The sequence below is a fragment of the Haliaeetus leucocephalus genome, unplaced genomic scaffold (genome assembly GCF_000737465.1).
Source record: "Haliaeetus leucocephalus isolate CR32 unplaced genomic scaffold, Haliaeetus_leucocephalus-4.0 Scaffold992, whole genome shotgun sequence".
NCBI classification, from domain to species: Eukaryota; Metazoa; Chordata; class Aves; order Accipitriformes; family Accipitridae; genus Haliaeetus; species Haliaeetus leucocephalus.
Genome location: NW_010973428.1, coordinates 2,617,855 through 2,636,206, shown reverse-complemented (window position 1 = coordinate 2,636,206; position 18,352 = coordinate 2,617,855). Strand labels below are relative to the sequence as shown.

Sequence of the window (18,352 nt, the reverse complement as noted above, 5' to 3'; positions counted from 1 at the left end):
CCTTAATATTCCCAGATAAAGATACACTGGAAATTGGTATCTCAGACAACCTTGCTCTTTGTTCTTTTGAAGTAAATTTAAGGCTAATTCAAAATGGATTTTCATTTTGTTCAGAAAATACCTAGTCAGATGGATTGTATCGTTGCAAACACAGACCTGAAGATCTTCTTTTATAGTATTGTGGAAATTCAAGAACAATACAAGTGTTTCAATTAGTGTCTTTGACAATGCAAAAATAGAAATCAAGGTAATGTACTTACAGTTCAGCCTGAGCCAGAGAAAAGTAGCTGAGTACTCCTTCCTAAAAAAGTCTGGCTTAGCAATGAAATGATTTAATAACAAAGGAAAATCGTACGAAAAGAAGTTTTGTGGTTGTCATTTGATGGGTTGTATTAAACACAGACTCACTAAGCAGTCAGTTGCAGGTGCATTTATGAGAAATTGGTTCTAGAAGACAGTTCAGAACACAGAGGTCTGAATGTCAGGAAAATTCAGATTAATGACAGCGTGCAATAGAATGCACTCTCTCTCTCAGAACCTTCTAAATGAGATTCTCCTCATCAGATCTGGTCAGACATCCAAATTTCTGATTAACTTATTACCTCTGTTGTCTATCCATGACCTCCGCGGTGATTGCTTTCCAGCGTCTATTCAATCCCGCCAGCTTCTCCTGTAGGAAGCTCCCGTCTGTAGCAGACAGTTTCTGTATGATCCCTTCCCCAGTTCTGTTCAATGCTGAAACACTAGTCTGATGGCTGCTGACTCCCTCTTCAAGTTCCTGTCAGAAACATAAAAGCCACACAGAATTTTATTACTGACCTAAAGTGACTTTGATCTGTGGCTCATAATATGCAGGATGAATCCTGGGTGCATACTATTTTACTAAAACAGGCACTTAAAGCCATCTTACTTAAAATTGCATGCTGTTGATTTAAGTTATTAAGAGTCTGTTGTTGAATCTAGTTCAATTTTCTAATGAGTGTCATAAAAAGATAATGACACAGAATAGGCTGCCGGATACTACTTAGGATCACAAGAATTCATTTAAACCATCAGTGCTAGAATCCACACTCATGTTCGATTCCTTTCCCCTTAATGTACAGCACTTTCTAGTACAGCTAACAGATGGTATGACTTTTTTTAACCAGTTCTTTTCATAACCTATGCCCCTGACTATTTCTGTAACTTAACAGTATTTTAGCTAGGATAATTATGGCTGTGCTGCCATGGTCCCCCCAGACATCACAGAAAATCCATGAAACTAAAGGAATCAGAAGATGTCAGGATCAAACCTTCAAATATCCCTAACCACTACAAAACTTTACATTGTTAGTAAAAATTTCTTTGCAACTAGATGAGGAATAAGATGATTCAAGAAAGAGAAGGGAAATGCCCTAGAAGAAAACTCAAAGCACCAACAAGGATAAAATACAAACTGTATGTTAGGTAAAATACGCATTGCTTTTGCAACACATACCTAACTCTTGGATAACCGTTATTCAAAAAAAAAAAAAACCCAAAAAACCAAAACCCTGATTCTTAAACTTATGGTTTGTTCTCCTTATTTAAAAGGAAGTAAAGTAGTTTAGCTAAACAGACAAGTTTGTTCTTCCATAATGATGAGCTAGAAAGACATCAGGGAATTAAATTCCAGAACTGAAGTCTGAAACAATCAAATCTAAGACTTTTACAATTGGAATATTCTCTTTTTCTAGATTGCTTATACAAGGCAGGATCTTGCAAAGTCATTAGTTTAAAACAATAATTTGCTAAGTTATAATTGACCATTATTGGGGTCCATTTTTTTAATTGTGAGTAGAAGGAAAGTGAAATAATATACTGGATTTCTTAACTTATAAACATATTTTTAAAGATGTAACAAAACTTATAAAACAACAAAAATCATGCCCACATTTGAATTATCAAATTATCTCAAACTCATCCATACTAAGAGTCAACGTAAAACCCCATTCTATAAGCAGGAGTTGAGCTCTTCCCCAAGAATCATTTTAAACTGCAATTGAAAAAAATTTTTAAGAGTTACCACTTTTTAAAGTGTAATTACACAGCCTCATTTCAAATCTATATGTCTATATAGAAAACTAGAATTTTAGACAAAAAAATCTGGACTTTTTCCAGCTTGCTCATTTTCTGCACAAATCATACATACCTGCTGATGCAGCCCAGCTGTCTGCAGCTCCAGGCTGCCATCTGGACCACGGGCATCAGCCAGTAACACTTCAGCTTCCGTTATCCAGTGGGAGAGGTCATTGAGATCACAGTGGAACTGCCTCCATGCCTCAATGGCTCTATCAAAACAACTGTGTGAAAACAAAGCATTGAACAATTATCCAAACCGTTTTGGTGAAAAGGCTACAATACCTACTCCACTGAGTAGAAACTTGCCTTGCGAAACAGAAAGGCTAGCATACAGCCTGGTTAACCAAGTCCCAGTACTGAAGGCTTCCTGAAATAGTAGCAGCTGGTAAAAGCCAACAGCACAGACTGTCATTAACTTCCAGCTGAAGGAAAAAAAGGGCAGTCCTAAGCAAACTTTTGTTTCTATCACTTAAAAAATAAAGATTGATTAGCTGCATCAAATTGGTCTGCAGAACCCTTTTTTTCTTTATTATAAAATGGTTCAGATATCAGAGACTGTGGAACATGAAATATGATTAATGGCTCGGATTTATGAATTAAAAAAAAAAAACAAAAAAAACAACCATGGGGTGCCGATAGCTGGAATTTAATAAGTGAGGGTGATTTTGATTATATAGAACTGGCTGTATTGCCAGTAGGCCTGCATAAGTAGGTCTTATACAATTTAATCACACAATAATTTACGAGGCATTTAATTATTATCATCATCTTTGCAGCCTAAAATTAATGTGTAGCTTAACTTGAAGGGCAACCTTTTCTAGCATGGAACAGGCTGAATTGTCACAGTCAGAAAATTGTTTTTAACCAAAATGAGAATTCTATTATGTTAACAAACTAACAAAAGCAGCCCATGAATGTTAAATAAGAAAGCCATGTCAGAAAAGCATGGAGAGAGTGGCTTGCTTTCTATTTGTTGATTGCTAACTCTATGTTAGCATTATAAAGCAAATAGGACAGATGTCTCAAAGGACACAGGCCTTGAGACAAACATGAAATCTACCATCAATGCCAACAGACTGGAGACTATACCATTCCAATCTAACAGGAGGCCAGGTCTTCTGCTAATCAGAGGACTGTAATGTAACAGAAGAAAGTTCTCATCTGCAGTCCATTATTTTTGTCTTTAAAAATGCCAACAGCAAAAAGTCCAGGGTTACTGTGTATATACAGATGCAATCTGAAATTAGCACCATAACAAAGATATCCAAAACCAAAATTTCAAGAGCTACCCTTGCATCTATTTTCTTCACTAATAAAATTCAACAGCCCCAGAGTTCCTAGTGAGATTATTTTCATCAAAATTATATCTCATTTTTATCAAGACATGCATATTTCTTGGCACATACAGGGCTTTTTTGTTATTATTCTTCATGTGGGCCAATTCCAATAAAGAAGAAAGCCTTAAAAATCTCTACTTAAATTTTTCTGACCTTACCTCCTAGTTGTACCATTTCAGTTTCCTGCACATATCTCAATTCGATACACTAGATCAACCTGTAGACTGACCCCAAATCTCAATCTCCTTTTATTTCTCAGGTACATTTTAGTCTAACTGAACATACTGTCTCACAATAGTATCTCATTCCACATTTAATGAGAAGAGATATTCTAAGCACTACAAATAGTTTAGAAGTATAATTTATTAACTTCCTTTAAAATTAAAGTTTTGGGGGGAAGTTTTGAACACATGACTTTTTCAGAATGCAGAATTCTAAAACTTCAGAGAACACTTTGAGATACAAAGCTTTAACTCCTGCCATTTCTGTTGGTAGCCTACAGTTCCATCAGTATTTTAAGCAACGAGATGAAGTTTCACCCTGGTTTTGAGCCAGATGCACATGCTGCTGTTTCACAGACTGCCTCAGCTGAAAGATAAAAGTACCAAAGTCCTGTCACTACAGTACCAAGACCTGGCTACTCCTTGCCTCCTCTGCAGGAATCCACTTGCTTCCAAACCACATCTCATTCCCAAGTCAGCAACACTTTTAGCACTGCGGGAAAGTGCACAGCAGAAGGAGCAGAACTACCAAACCAGCAGTGTCACAAACAGCTCAACAAAGCATTAAGCCCATACATACACACACATTTTACTTTACACATATGTTCAAGTCAAACTGAAGTCAAGTGGATTTAGCTGGACACTTAGAAGCTTTGCTAAGTACAGTTTAATTCAACTTGTGCTTGGCTACATCAGAGCTTTTATCAAAGGTTTAACTACTTAGCTGGCACTTAATCACAAAATCATTACTACCTCTGAAAACTAAAGCAATCTTTTGCCACAGACTTCAGATGCTGTTTCTCCTAATTCTGTCAAAATCTCCAGCCACTCCAGAAATAGAAAAAAGCCAAATACTATTAAGGAGATAGACTCTTTTAGCCTTCTTGCTTATACTTCGGGTAACACTAGGAAAAGCAAGAATAAACTTGGTTAAAGATTCTTCTTAGTAACAGAAAGGGTATAAAAATACTAATGCCAAAATACAGCATTTTAATATTGATACTAATATTGTCTTCATTAATCAAAGTATAACCTTCTATTAAAATTGCAGCACTTAGTATATTCAGGAAGCTACATACCATTTAGTGCAAATTGCTAGTCCAGTAGTCCTTTTTGTATGAAAATCATGCCCAATATTGTTGTCATTAAGATGCAGAGCTTTACAAACTTCATGAAGTTCAAGATTAATTTGTATTCAGTGAACCAACTGAGGAGGTAATCCATTGCATTTTGCCAGCTAATCATAAACATTGAACTTGCACTTTGATACACTTATCTTTTTCAATGGGAAAACTAAGTTTCTGGTTAACCCTGGCTACCCAATGACATCAAATTTAAGTAGCAAATGAAATTGTACTCATACTTACAAAAGGATATATTAGTTAAAGCTTTTCAATTAAGTTATGGGGGGGAAGAGGCATAACAAACTTAGTGTGCGTCATACCTATGACAACAACAAAATAGCTGCAGGGATATAAATACAGATGGGCACCAGATTCTGGAGCGGTTGTCTCCAAATACGGCAAGTGACCACAGGCAGCCAGCAAGAGCACAAGAAGTGGTACCTAGCTGGCACCGCCATTTGTTTTCAAATTAAAAACCAGTGAAACAACAGTGCCTGCTGAGTTACTAGAAATCTTGATGCTTCACTGATCCAGTGGCCTAGAATTTCTGGAAGTCTCTGCTTAGACAATACCACCAACTGATTTTTATATTCCTACACATACACCAGCGCTCTGAGGAAGAGCTGAAAATATCAGCTTATGTAATACACTCTCTTCCTAAAAACATCTCTTCAAAAACACTACCAAATGTGTTTGATATCAGATGATTTCTGGTGCTACAAAGCAACTGAACATGGCTAGACATTACTTTATGCTCTACAGAACTTCTGCATTAACCATTAGCTTTTATCACCATTGAAAAGTAAATACTGTAAAGGCCAATTAACTACAGTATGAGCCTTTGCATTTAATTTCAAGTTTCATAAAATCATTTTCAGTCATTAAGGTTTTTTTGCTCAGCAGCAATCTCAATGTCGGCTGCCATTTGCAGTGCAAGTACCTTCAGGTTAGTGGTAACTTCCTGAACACGTACTTTCATACTTTTACAAACTCCAATGCAAAATGCTGTTCTGACACACTTTTCCAACTTTGACTAAGTGGTATTGAGTTTGTTTATAAACATTTAAAGTTGATTCAGATAATAAGGCATTTTCAGCTTAGAGTATCTTCTGTAAGGGGGGGGGGGGAGAAATCAAAGCTTAGTTTAACTCCCCCCCCCCTTACATTTTTGGCATAAGTGAAATTTCAGCTGGTTTATATTTGTGGAAAGGAAATAAGAAATACATTTTTCTTAAGCACTGATTTCAATATTCTCTTGTTCTCTCAACCACAAAATTTTCGAATATGGTCATCTTTCATCTTCAATTAGTTCCAACAAATATTATTGGCAACTATCATACGTGCTGTATTTTAAAGACCCCCATCCTTTCAAACTCCTTCCCTCCTTTAAAAGCAGCCTTGAATTCTCTGTTAAAAGATGTCTTACTCAACATTTTTCTTCCTGAGCTTTGCAATACCTTTTCAAAACAAAAATTTTATGTTTTATAAACAAAATATTCTGGTTTATAAACTAAAACCAATCAACTTCATAAAAGCACCCAAACTACAATTTGCATGTTAACTGTTTCAACATTCAATAATTCTGGCAATTATTGTGTAATACTAACATATTAAAGCTGATCACTGCCAAACTGTTTATCTTCAATCATTAGGGTATATTTGTAAAACACTTATATTCAAGTATGTAAAATATTTTATCACGTAGTCACAGAAACCAAACATCCTTGACTTACCACTTACGATCATTGTACATTCTATTAATTCTGTCCCATTCCGCATTCAGCTGGGTTAGTGCATCTCCTATTATTATTGCCTCAGGTCCAGATGCTTCTAATATAACATCAGGCTGTTTCTCATGTATGACTGCAATTTGATCCCCAAGTTTATCCAAAATATCTTTTATGTTCTGCAAGCACAGTAGTGACACAAGCCATTAGTAAAGTCAACAACAGTAGAAAATAAAACTAAAGACCAAAAAGTAATCTCTTCAAAATACCGTTCCAAAAAATCAGTATCTACAAGAAGACCATGACCATCAGCAGTTTACAGATTAAGTCAATTTTAGCAACTGAACTGAATAGTCCATCACACCTTCTTAAGCATGTGTCTTCCTCAGCTTTTTATGAGGAGGATGAAATATTTTACATATCCAACCTGTTCCTGATGTAAAGGGGCACACCATGCTTCTCAAAACAGCAGCACCTTCATTATTAAACAAATGTGCCCCTTTGTCCTGAAGACACTGTACATACTCCTTCCTCATGTAAAAAAAGAGCCACAAAACATGACTTTATTATGCTTCATGTAACCTCCATTTGCACAGAACTGCAAAAGCATAAGCTACATAAGTTTTAGATTTAAGTGACAAAGTTAAAGCAATCTATTTCAAATATCATTGAACTATGATGTGAAAGTACCTTTAAAATAGATGCTGTTGTAAGACTGCCTTGGTATTCAGAGGACAAACAGTCCATGCAAACAGTGGAATTTACTTATCTTTTTGAATTTAAAACAGTAACACTTCTAAAAATTCTATGCTTTGCTATTTTTCTGAAAATATCCTTAGAATATACCACAATTTCAAAATCAGACAAGAGACCTGCACCAAAATGAAGTATTTTAAACTCATCTTAACATAAACACTCCTAATTTTACTTAAGGGAGCACAGAAGCACAGTAAACAGGGACAAGACAACCTCACCAAAACAGAAGTTACCCACTTTGTCAAAGGTTGGCATCATTCCCCTATTTGCTTTTGAAAACTATGCCAAAAAATGAAAGCATGTACACAGCATAAAGAAAAGCAGGTCAGGAAAGTGGACTGAAATTCTGAAAAGCTTTTAAAGGACCTGTATAACAGCTGCAGAAACAGCTGATCTAGCTCTTGGCAAGAGGCAAAGCCTGACTACCTCAAATATAAGGACACACAGACCCCACTATGCTTCCCAACCTACAGAGGTACATCTACACTGCACCACACCATGTGCAATTCCAAACTCCATGGATATTTTCTGTGGGAATCTCTGTATCGTGCTCCTTTGCATGCACAAAATTAACCAGGACTCGGACTTCTACAAACTTAACTCACATTTGACAGCAGGATTCAATATTTTCAAACATGCTTTCTTCATCCCTTTTTGAAGAAGGACAAATCCTTAACCACTTCCTCATCATCAGTCACACAGGTAAATCCACTGGCTGACAATGAGGAGAAGTGGGAGCTTAAAGTTGAGCTCATATTGATGCTTTACTAATCAGAACAGGTACCATTGTCTTGTGGCCTCATATATAGCTTCACACAAGAGTCAAGAATCTGCCTTTCTCCCGCTTCCCATGTGAGCAATTGATTTCACATGACACAGAGAACAGCAGCTGTTTTAAGGAGACCAAGCGGGAACATAAGGAGATTGGCTTTAGCATTTCTCTACATATTATGTAGACTACTTAATGAAAAACACAACAGTTTCTTCAACAAAAGAAGTTAAACCCTTCTCCTCCAACCTCCCACCCAGCTTCCACACTGCTCCACTTTGTATCCAGATTCTGCGTAGAAAGAAAAATTAGCCACAAAACTGTCTCATTATTAAATTCTCAGTGCATATTGATCCAGTATATACTGAGCAAAAATACAAATACAGCTATACAGTCGCTAAGGTGGTCTTTTAACTTGTGCTATTCCCTTCTCCCCTTCTTCCCTCTGAATATATTGCTTAGACATGTAGTACCTTCAGCGCATCCTCCTGAGTTGAAAAATCGTCATAGATGCCAGTATTTAGCTCCGGTGCATTCAGCAGCAGTTCAACATCAGCCATGGCCAGCAAGACTTTGTTGATTTCAACCAAGTATTCAGCCGAAAAAGGCAAGGTCCTAACCCCTGTGGCAAAGTGGCCTTTTAACTTCTGCTGGACAGGGATTGCCTAAAAACATGAGAGTTCATTTCATGTTTCAAAGAACAAGCAATTTTATGAAAAAATCCTAGATCAGTAGACTATATTCAGAATAAGTACTATTCTACATTAAAAGACAAAACAAAGGCCATTCTACGAAAGTTACACAAATTCAGAAAGCTGCAAGTCCTGCAGAGAGCTATTTCTGTATTTATTTTAAAAAGTCAGAAAACAGTCGATATCATGCTTCACGACCCCATATTATTCTTTGTTAAAACCCTGGGGAGTGGGGAAGGGCAGTGCTGTTTCTCTCACCCTAATCCTTACCGTTTCCAGAAATTACACTTCTTGATCAAGCCTGTATCTAGTTGTGATTACAACCCAGTGTCTGCTTCCTTTATCATCAAGGACTCCCAGAAGTTACTAATTCACTGAAGCAGACTTTTTCCCCCACTCCACGCTCTTTTCAATAAGCTTCCCTACCCACATTTCCCAACCATTTTTTGAATAAATTAGCGCTCCACCAGTACCACAATAGGCTTTTTGCAGCAATAAGACATACTGACTCCTCAAGTGCTTGGCAATTGTCATCTGCTCTGGCTGTAAGACCAGGCTATCTAGCCAAGTACCATGTTAGCAGATAAGAAAGCAAGAACAATAATGGAATGCAGCTTTTTCTTGGATCACATATGATGGCCTGGATCTGAAGCATTAGGAAGCCAACTACAAGAAGCTATACTCTGCCTAGCAAAGGTAGCAGAGGCAGGTAAAGCAGATACTCCGAAGACTGAAAGCAGTTTTTTGCTGAAAATGTTTCTTGTCCAACAGGATTTGTTACCATCTCTGAAAACAGCCCAGTTCTTTAAAATCAGCAATAAAAAAAGTAAACCCACCTCCAAATATTGAAGAACTCGAGCAACTTCTAAGCCATCATCCTGTACTAAGTGAATTTGAGTCAAGTAGGATAGAGGCACTCAACTGTATGATTTACTAACAGCTAAGAATACACTTAAGAGTGCGAAGAATAAACGTATGTTCACAGCCATTTCAGCCAGTGAATTTTACTTTGCAATTAGTCTGGGCTGGGTGCACACATGCAAATCACAAGTACAGCTGACAACCAGTAAAAAAATTAAGCCCCACTAACAAAGTTGTTTGCAAACACCCGTCTGTATCTTCCTCCTCCACATGTTTGTGAGCATTTCAAATATGTCACTCAAATTAACTGGAACCTAACATATGCAGCATGTGTAGAGAAAAAGAAAAAAGGACTGCCACAGAAAAGGTATGTTCACATATTCACCATCCAAGATTTCTTCTCGTGCACTGAATGTTCCTAAGGATTTTATTTGTTACGTGTTAGTTTGGGTTTTTTTCTTTTGTTTTCTAAAGTAGACAGTCATCCCTGTTTTGAATCTGGGGGACACAGTTGTTCTTCCACAAGACCTTTACCACCAACCATGGTATGCTTTCTGTCATTCATTGCACACCAAAGAAATAGGATGTACAGGCACGTACGCATAAACTGAGTCTACTGAAAACAAGTATTACAAACAAGCATCATAAAATACTCCGCATTGCTTTTGATTCAGTAACAGTACTGCCCAAGAAATTGACATAAAATTACATAATTTACTTTGCATGTTTAACTACATAAACACTTTAACCAAAAGTGTTTACCCAGTTTAATCTCAGATCATCACACATTATTTACATCTCTGTAAATAACTACCCTTTTGATTAGAAGTGATCACTTTTTAACCATTCCTTGCCCCTTCTCTCTCACACTCAATATATTTCATAGCCAGTTTTCTAGGAAAAGGTTTTCCAAAGCTAAAATCTCATGTCCATTTTATTTGTTCTTCTGGGTTAATTAATGCAGTCAGTAAGAAACATATTTGTGAACAATGTAGCTAATGGTTCATATTTAAGCAACCCAGAACCTTCTCTATAAAAAGCACAATAGGCAAACAAACATGTTTTCTTTATTGCAGGAATAATACTTCAAAGAGCTTTCAAGATGGTGTCCGTGTTTCAGTTTATAGGAAAAACTGCACTGTGCCTACAACAGCAAATTCATTTACCATCTGCAAAATTATCATTTTCACTTCAAAACAGTTTTCTAAAACCTGGAAAAAATCTCTCAGGGATTTTAGTCAACTAATTACCTCTGCAATTTAAGATTTAATTTTTCCTTTCCCTCATTCCGAGCCAAGTCAGATTAGAGCAATTTAAATAAATACTAAAGCAAGGTTAGAAAAGAAGGAAATCAAGGAGATACAAACTTCCAGTGCAGACACTTCTAGCTAACAGATTTGTGGCAAAACAAGGGTTATTCAGAAGTACGTGCTATGCAGAAGGGTTACCAATATTTCAGACACACTTAACTCCATAATCCCTAGAAGCATACAGGGTTAGGAATATTTATGATCTAGCCACTTCCAGCAAATCAATATATAGATATATATAACTTTCAAGCACTATAAGTAAGTCCTCTCTTCCACACTCATTTACAAAAACATAAATAACGTATTACATAAAACCTTAATTGGCATCTACTCCCCAGTTTGGCAGCTGATATCTTTCTTTCCCTCCCTGTTTGTTCATTTCAAATACTAGTTTCTCTTCCTCTGCTCACTGCATCTTTCTCATATTAGGGTGAGGGCTTGAGCCAGCTGCACACCAGTGGGTCAAGAATTCATTTAGTTCTTCTCAGTCCTGAGCTGAGATGAGCAAAAAGCACTGCAATTTGCTATTTAGTAGTCTGGGGGCCCTATGGATACATCCAGGGTTTCCCTTTCCCCACCTGCATCAGATATCCCTACTGACTAAAGAAGGGGGAGGGAGAGTGTTCACGCACTGAATAGATGGTAAAAATTGGGGAGGGGCAGTTTCTGTTGAAGAATTTTAGCATTAGGGTCCCCCCTGGTGCTGAGGGTAAGTCAAGTCTGGTGGCTCCAAGAAAATTCTAGAGCAACTGTGTTCACCTAAAATGATGATATTTGGGAACACTAGTTCTCCCTTTAGAAATGGTATGGTCCCATATCATTTTTGGTGTTCAAGCTCAATTAGTAAAGCAGGTGAAAGAACAAGCCATAAAAGTAAAGTAAGGTCACTTGAGACAGTCTGACTTACCACTCAAATATCAGAAAGCTAGAAGCACAGGCACGTGAAGCAAAAGCAGCAGTTTCCGAGTTTCACAGCAGTAATGAAAACTGCTGTGGTTCCTTTCTGAAAGCCTAGCTGACTCAGCCAGACTAGAAATTACATCTGGAAGTATAAGGATGTTTTTACACAACTTAACTAATTCTGAGCAAAGATAACATTTCTCCATCAACAGTCTATTCTAACTGCTATGGTAATCTACATTTATATGATATTCTGCATTCAGCACGCAGATACCAAGATGCAGTTATCCAGGAATGGATCCAGTAGTGCCAGGGATTAGCTGCAGTATATCCCTAAAGAAAAGGGCTTTATAGGAGGCAAAGGATCTTAGAGAAGGTCAGTCAACCTACAGCAAGACCAACAGTGACAAGGAAGACCAGTCTGTAGCACAACTGGACTGCTCCCATTAGCAAAGAACCATCCAGGTGCACCTTTTTCCCTTTGCAATCTGGTAGTTGATGCACTCAAAGCAGCTGATGGTCAAACAGAAAAACTGAATGTTGTTTTACTTTAAATGTGTTTGGATCCCCATTTCCTTCAAACAAATTCCCTGGCATCAGTCAGGTCCCAAGGAGCTCATGTGCAAGTATGACAGTACACCAGGAGTGACCGCTGGGGACCCAACAGAGCGGTCAAATGTCAGACAGTTAAACAGACCCTGGGACCATCCTTGCTGCCCGGCTCTGCATGGGAGGCTTATAGTTTGAAAAAGTCTCTCTAAAGAGAAGCAGATTTAAAAGATTTACTTTCCTAGCGGATACTGAATAGCCTGCATGACCAAGGAGAGCAGACCGTCTGTCATAAGCCTACAGCTATCACAGGCAACTGAAGCCACATCGCACTGCAGCTGTGAATGAAGAGTACCACATTATGATTTTGTGGTGTGAGTCTCAAAGGGAACCAGAGCATTTTACCCCCGCCTCCAAGTTAATTGGTGCTGGGTTAAAAAGTTACAGAGCAGTCAAAAAGAGACTGATTGGTTTTAATTATGAAGCTTCATACACAGAAACTGAAAAGTACTTGACAGATTGCCTAGCCCCCAAGCTTGTCCAAGAAATTACTTACTGCTTCACAAGGTTCTTCACTGTTATTGCCTAAAATATTAATGTAATTACTGTGCAGCCAAAGTGTTTTGAAGGATGAAAAGGAGACATAAAATTTAAAAAACAACAACAAAACTGAACCACACACATGCAAAACCACCAAACCACAACAAAAAAAAAAAAACAACCCACTGAAAGTATCTGTACCCTCAACAATTAAGACATACAGCTTTCTGGGCAGCAAGTTCTATCAGACCCTGACATCCTATTAAATCAGTTGTGAAACTGTTTGTCAAGACACACACACACACATTATCATACATAACTCTTCTCATCAGAAATACTTCAACCTTTGTAATTTTTTTTAATCTTCATTGTGCACAGTCATATCAATCACATGAGGGTAATTGTCACTGCCTAAACACTTGAGACAGTAAAAGGCAGCATCAGAGTAGTCACAATATCCCGACTACAGGATGCAGAGGCACTAAGTTTAAGCCTCGAATGAGGCTTCTATCATACCTGCACCAACCAGACATTGAATCATGCTGTTTGAGTCAGGGTATCAAAAAGAGCTAAGCATAATCCCCATGAGCAAGACTGGCAAAAGAAACTGTCCTGATTCAACCACACAGGTCAGATCACCATCTAAGACTTGGGCCTGATGGCTGGGATATTTTGGACCTATGATGACAATGTAGAAGTGCTAAACTAGTATACGCAGATAATTTCCTAATGAAAAATGAATGCTGTCATTTTGAAAACACTTCTTTCCAAGCAGGTATCAAAAGAACAGCCATAAAAACCTAATATATGAATCTCTAAAGCTCATACATAGCATTCACTCTGTTTGCTCTAAGGAAAAAAAAGAGAGTCTCATTTACCTGTAGTTTTTGTTCATCTTCCACACCTTGCAGCCCTGACAGACGGTGCTCAGCCTCATCCAGCCACCTCATTAAACTGTCATGTTCCTTCTTATACTGGGAAAACACTGGAGAGAGTTCCACCACCTGCCTCCTTTGAAATGACCTGCACTCCTACAATCCAGTGTATTAGGAAAATATGGTGTAAGAGGGAGGTAGTGAACAGAATAGGTCTTATTTATTTGAAAAACAAAAATACTTGAGGGATACATTTGAAGAAGCAAATTTCAAAATATGCAACAGTAGCCATTTATTTTTTTCAAAATAGCTATATCCTATTTATCTGCACAGACATGTAATCAAAGCCAGCCTGAGGGTCTTACCCTGCCTTTGAGCTACACCTCACCTTACCAACTCTTATATGATTCAAACAAGTGAGTTAAAAGGAGTATAAGAATACAGATCCCCTTTGTTCTACACAAAAGCATTTTTAATATGGCATGTGTATGAAAGCACCGCAACATACTAGTCTACAACTGCCGATAACACCCTCTATAGGAAGCAAGAGGAATTCAAGAGCAGACTCATTCACACAAAGCTCTTCAGCTGAGAACTCAATGAATATGGTTGTGTACATGTGTCTATGTAGTCACTCTTCACACAGCGTGGTGGTGGAGACAAACCTCTGCTGGAGGGCCAGCAAAGACAAGTGAAGCAAATGCCCAGCTGTCTGCACCCATCTGTGTAAATACATATAAGGTGACCCTCTGTGAAGCTGTCAAAAGGACATTAAAAATCAAAACCACTCCCCCAAAACTTTGGAATGACAAAATTCATCATCAGACTGTGTGTACACACATTTAACTCTTCCCCAGAGAACCTTATACACTAAGAAAAAAACAGGTTGTAAGTGGGATACCAAAGGGAAGACTGCATAAATGATCTTTAACTGCAGTAAATATCATAATCATACCTGCACACTGTTGTACTTTTTCTGCAGAAGCAACAGCTGTATGCGGATCTTCTCTCTCTTATGGTCCTCCATAGGCTGCTGTAACAACTGCCCTCCTCTCTGTAAAACTTCCTCAATCTGAGCTCTTTCTTGATCCAGCTAAAATTACACAAGTCTGTATTACCTACTGAAAGCTCAGCTATGGTTTCCAAAATGAATTTATTACCTGCTCAGATATTAACAGTAATGGTACCAAGCTGTTGTTTTATTATCCAAATGCAAGCCAAACAAATTCAAGCAGAGATTCTCCTCCCCAGCTACCAAATCCTAAAATCCAAGTTAGTCATTCCATAAACTTCATAAAGAGATGCCCTGCAGGAAGCTCACTCAATGAGCCAGCAGTAGGCAGCCACAGCAAGAGGGTGCTATGACTTCAGCTGCATTTCTATTCTAAACATTCCTTGACAATAATAAGGAAACTCAGAGCAGAATGGCAAGAAAATGAAAACATAATAAATATAAAAACAGTACAAAAGGAATCATATGTTCTATAACAGGTCTTTCCATAGAGGCCTTTTAAAAATTGTTTTCTCTAGCATACATGCCATTTTGCATGGACTTACATTTAGCTTTCCAGCTCTGTTTATAATATTTCATGCGCTTAAAAGGAAGGCAGATAGGGTGGCCTAGCAGGGCTTCACCCAATTGTATAGCCAACAAGGCTATTGTGAACAAGATGCAAACAAAAGTACGGCAGTTTTATACAGGTGAATAGCAGAGCCTAGATAAGAATCTAGAAAAAGATAAATCTTGTTCCAAGTTCTTATTTGGACTTGCTATGAGCCATATCACAACACTCATTTGCACCTCATCTCACAAGCATCCACTGACCTGGCCTATGCACTGTGATTCAATACATCCTACCAGTTTAAAGTTAAAGTGAAAAAAATATCTACCCAATGCAACAGAGGCCCAAAATTGCCAAAAACATAGTAAGAGCCTCAGCCGCGTTAAGTAATCATTTCGACATAAGTTCATATGAACATAACTTCAGTTAGATAAGAATGAAGAAAAAAAAAGTTTTGCACCCTGTTACTTTTACAGAAAGGATTCCTTATAAACAGCTACCTTGAGTAGAAGAGAGAAGATAAATGAAAATCAAAGTTCACTACCTAAATTATATAAAACCATGATGAAAATACAGACTGATGTATGACTAGTTACTCTCAATGCACCAGCCAAAAGGCAGCAGCTATAGGAAAAATATGGGAAACTCATGCAGTGTTTCCAACAGCCTAGTAATTCCCTTCATTTTCTACTGCTGTCTTAAAAAGATTTTCTCAGAAGAATTCCACCTTGAAGTCTGGAGGAATGTAACACGTGGACAAAATAGAAACAGAGTTAGTCAGTTATTTAATTCTTTCATCGCTCACAAACCTTTTCATCTTCCCCACTCATCTCCAGATGCTTTTCCACAACTTTTAACATATTCTGTATGTCACACTCAAATTTTTCCAGGTCTGGAAAAGCTACTCCAACTTCGCGGGGCTCTGACACAACAGGAAGTCGTTCTTGTCCAACAAGCATCTGCAAAGCAAAATAAAACTTTGTTCAAGCTGAAAATTTAGTCTGAACTGTCACACACAGTTTAATGATTTAAACCAATTCTCCATGAACAGGCATACCAGTTTGTAGGACCATCAGATATCAGCAGAAAAAAAAGTTGCAAGAGTTGTTTGATCTAACACTGAGAATTAGCTTGGACACAGTGTTGATAGGTAGTACCAAGCTTCAACCTTCAAACTTCAATCTGAGCATTTTGGTCTCAAAACAAACAAAAAACCTCCAGTCACATTAGCTTATGATGTTGTTCTGTAGTTCATATAAATATGTACTACAATTACAATGTTTTTCTGAATCATTATAGCACAGAATTTTGTCAATTTTCCTTTGCAACTCAAATCATCACCTGCTACTCAGATAAAAAAGCAGGTGGTCTAAAATCAAGTCTGTCCATTTTTCACATATAAATATCTACACTTAAATGAGAATCAAAAGCAGCAAAGTGGTGTTCTAACACATAAAGATCTATCCCCTAAAGCTATTCGCCATCATTTTGGCACAGACACCCTAAGCATGTTTTGGGGCACACTCATCCTCACCTTGGCACTTTTGATGTGCTGAGAGACCTTCTCAAAGTTCCGGTTCAGTTCTGCCAGTTTGGGTTCAACAAGTTCACGGCATGACACCCCCCGACCATTCATTAGGATGATAGCCTGATCACGCACATTATCCACTCGAAGACTAACATCATCTAATTCAGATGTTAAGCGCTAAGAAGTAAAAGAAAACGCAAATAGTTACCCTAGAAAAGGAAAAAATATCACCAAAAAAACCCAACAAAAAAACAGGCAGCAAACCTGACTTTACTTCATTTAGAATCCAGAAGTGGTTACTTGACAGCAACATTTCCTACCTTCACAGTTTCCTCCTTTTTGCTTGCTGACTTTTTCTCAATCTCATCCAGCAAGGCTTCAGCCTGATACAACCAAGTACTTATGTGGGCAACATTTTCATCAAAAATTTCCAGCTGGCTCTGATGATTCTAGAAAAAGATGGGGGGGCGGGGGGAAGTATCAATGTGAGAAACTTAAAGAAAATCCACAAAAAAACCCCACACAAAACCCAAACACACCTCCACAAAAAAACCACACACCAAAAACACCAAACCCTGCCAAAAGCACCATTAGGAGTAAAAAGGAAATCAATGGAATAAAGTGTTATGGATACACCTTGGAAAGGAACACTAAAAATTAGATTGTACCTTTCACCTTCAGTTAGTATTTACAAGAATTCAATTTTCATTCTAGACCCTTCAATATTATTGTTCCTAATTCATATAAAGGGAAACAGAAATAGCTGAGGTGGTTTGTCCAACTAAATAAAGACAATGTATTACAACATTACAGCCAGACCACAACATCTCAGTCGACCAAAAAACCCACAATTTTTTCAGTTATCACTAGCAGATTAAACAGTACGCATTATGTGTGGTTGTTGTTGGGATTTTTTTTAATTGAGATTACATCAAAACCTACAAATTATAATAGTCAAGTTTTTATATTTTGCTGATTACATTAAAATATTTCTTCCTCTTAAGAAAAGTCACCACATTGTAGACATGTTAATTAGGTCTGCTTTCATATGCAGTCAGAAATGGTAACAGCTGCCAGAGACAGAAACAACAGTGTGACAAAACAAAGCTATGGGATTCAGAGAAGTACCATCCTGCTTAAGCACAGAGCTTCTTACCCAAAGAAAAAGGGTAGCTAAGCTTTGATCTTTTAAACTAACATAACAAAGGGAGGGGAAGAAAGAGAGAGAAGGCCTATGATTGCTCTCTATATCAAACATCAAGAAACTTGTATCTTCACCTAGCAAAAGAACAATTTAACCTAACAAAGTCAGCAGAAGGACAATATTCACCACCAGACATGAGCATTTGAAGGTTTTTAGTTGTGGATCATCCTTACAGCATTTATAAATAAGGGTAAACTACCTGACTACTCCTAACATGGATATCATTGGATTATGAAACAAACAGTGCAACCTGCAACAGGCACTGGAGAAGATGCACAGGGCTCACCATCTAGGTAT

General features: G+C 37.7%; 1 protein-coding gene across 3 annotated transcripts in view; it reads right to left on the bottom strand.

Moving 5' to 3' along the window:
- The window catches only part of UTRN (utrophin), a 387,621-nt gene that overhangs the window by 239,517 nt on the left and 129,752 nt on the right, over positions 1-18,352 (bottom strand). For all 3 annotated transcript variants that reach the window (XM_010584498.1, XM_010584499.1, XM_010584501.1), the window contains exons 35-43: positions 17,172-17,300; positions 16,858-17,028; positions 16,133-16,282; positions 14,717-14,854; positions 13,765-13,917; positions 8,508-8,699; positions 6,516-6,688; positions 2,171-2,321; positions 603-778 (exon numbers count right to left, since the gene is read on the bottom strand). In XM_010584498.1, coding sequence (XP_010582800.1) covers positions 603-778; positions 2,171-2,321; positions 6,516-6,688; positions 8,508-8,699; positions 13,765-13,917; positions 14,717-14,854; positions 16,133-16,282; positions 16,858-17,028; positions 17,172-17,300 — 1,433 coding nt within the window. The remainder of the gene's footprint in view (positions 1-602; positions 779-2,170; positions 2,322-6,515; positions 6,689-8,507; positions 8,700-13,764; positions 13,918-14,716; positions 14,855-16,132; positions 16,283-16,857; positions 17,029-17,171; positions 17,301-18,352) is intronic.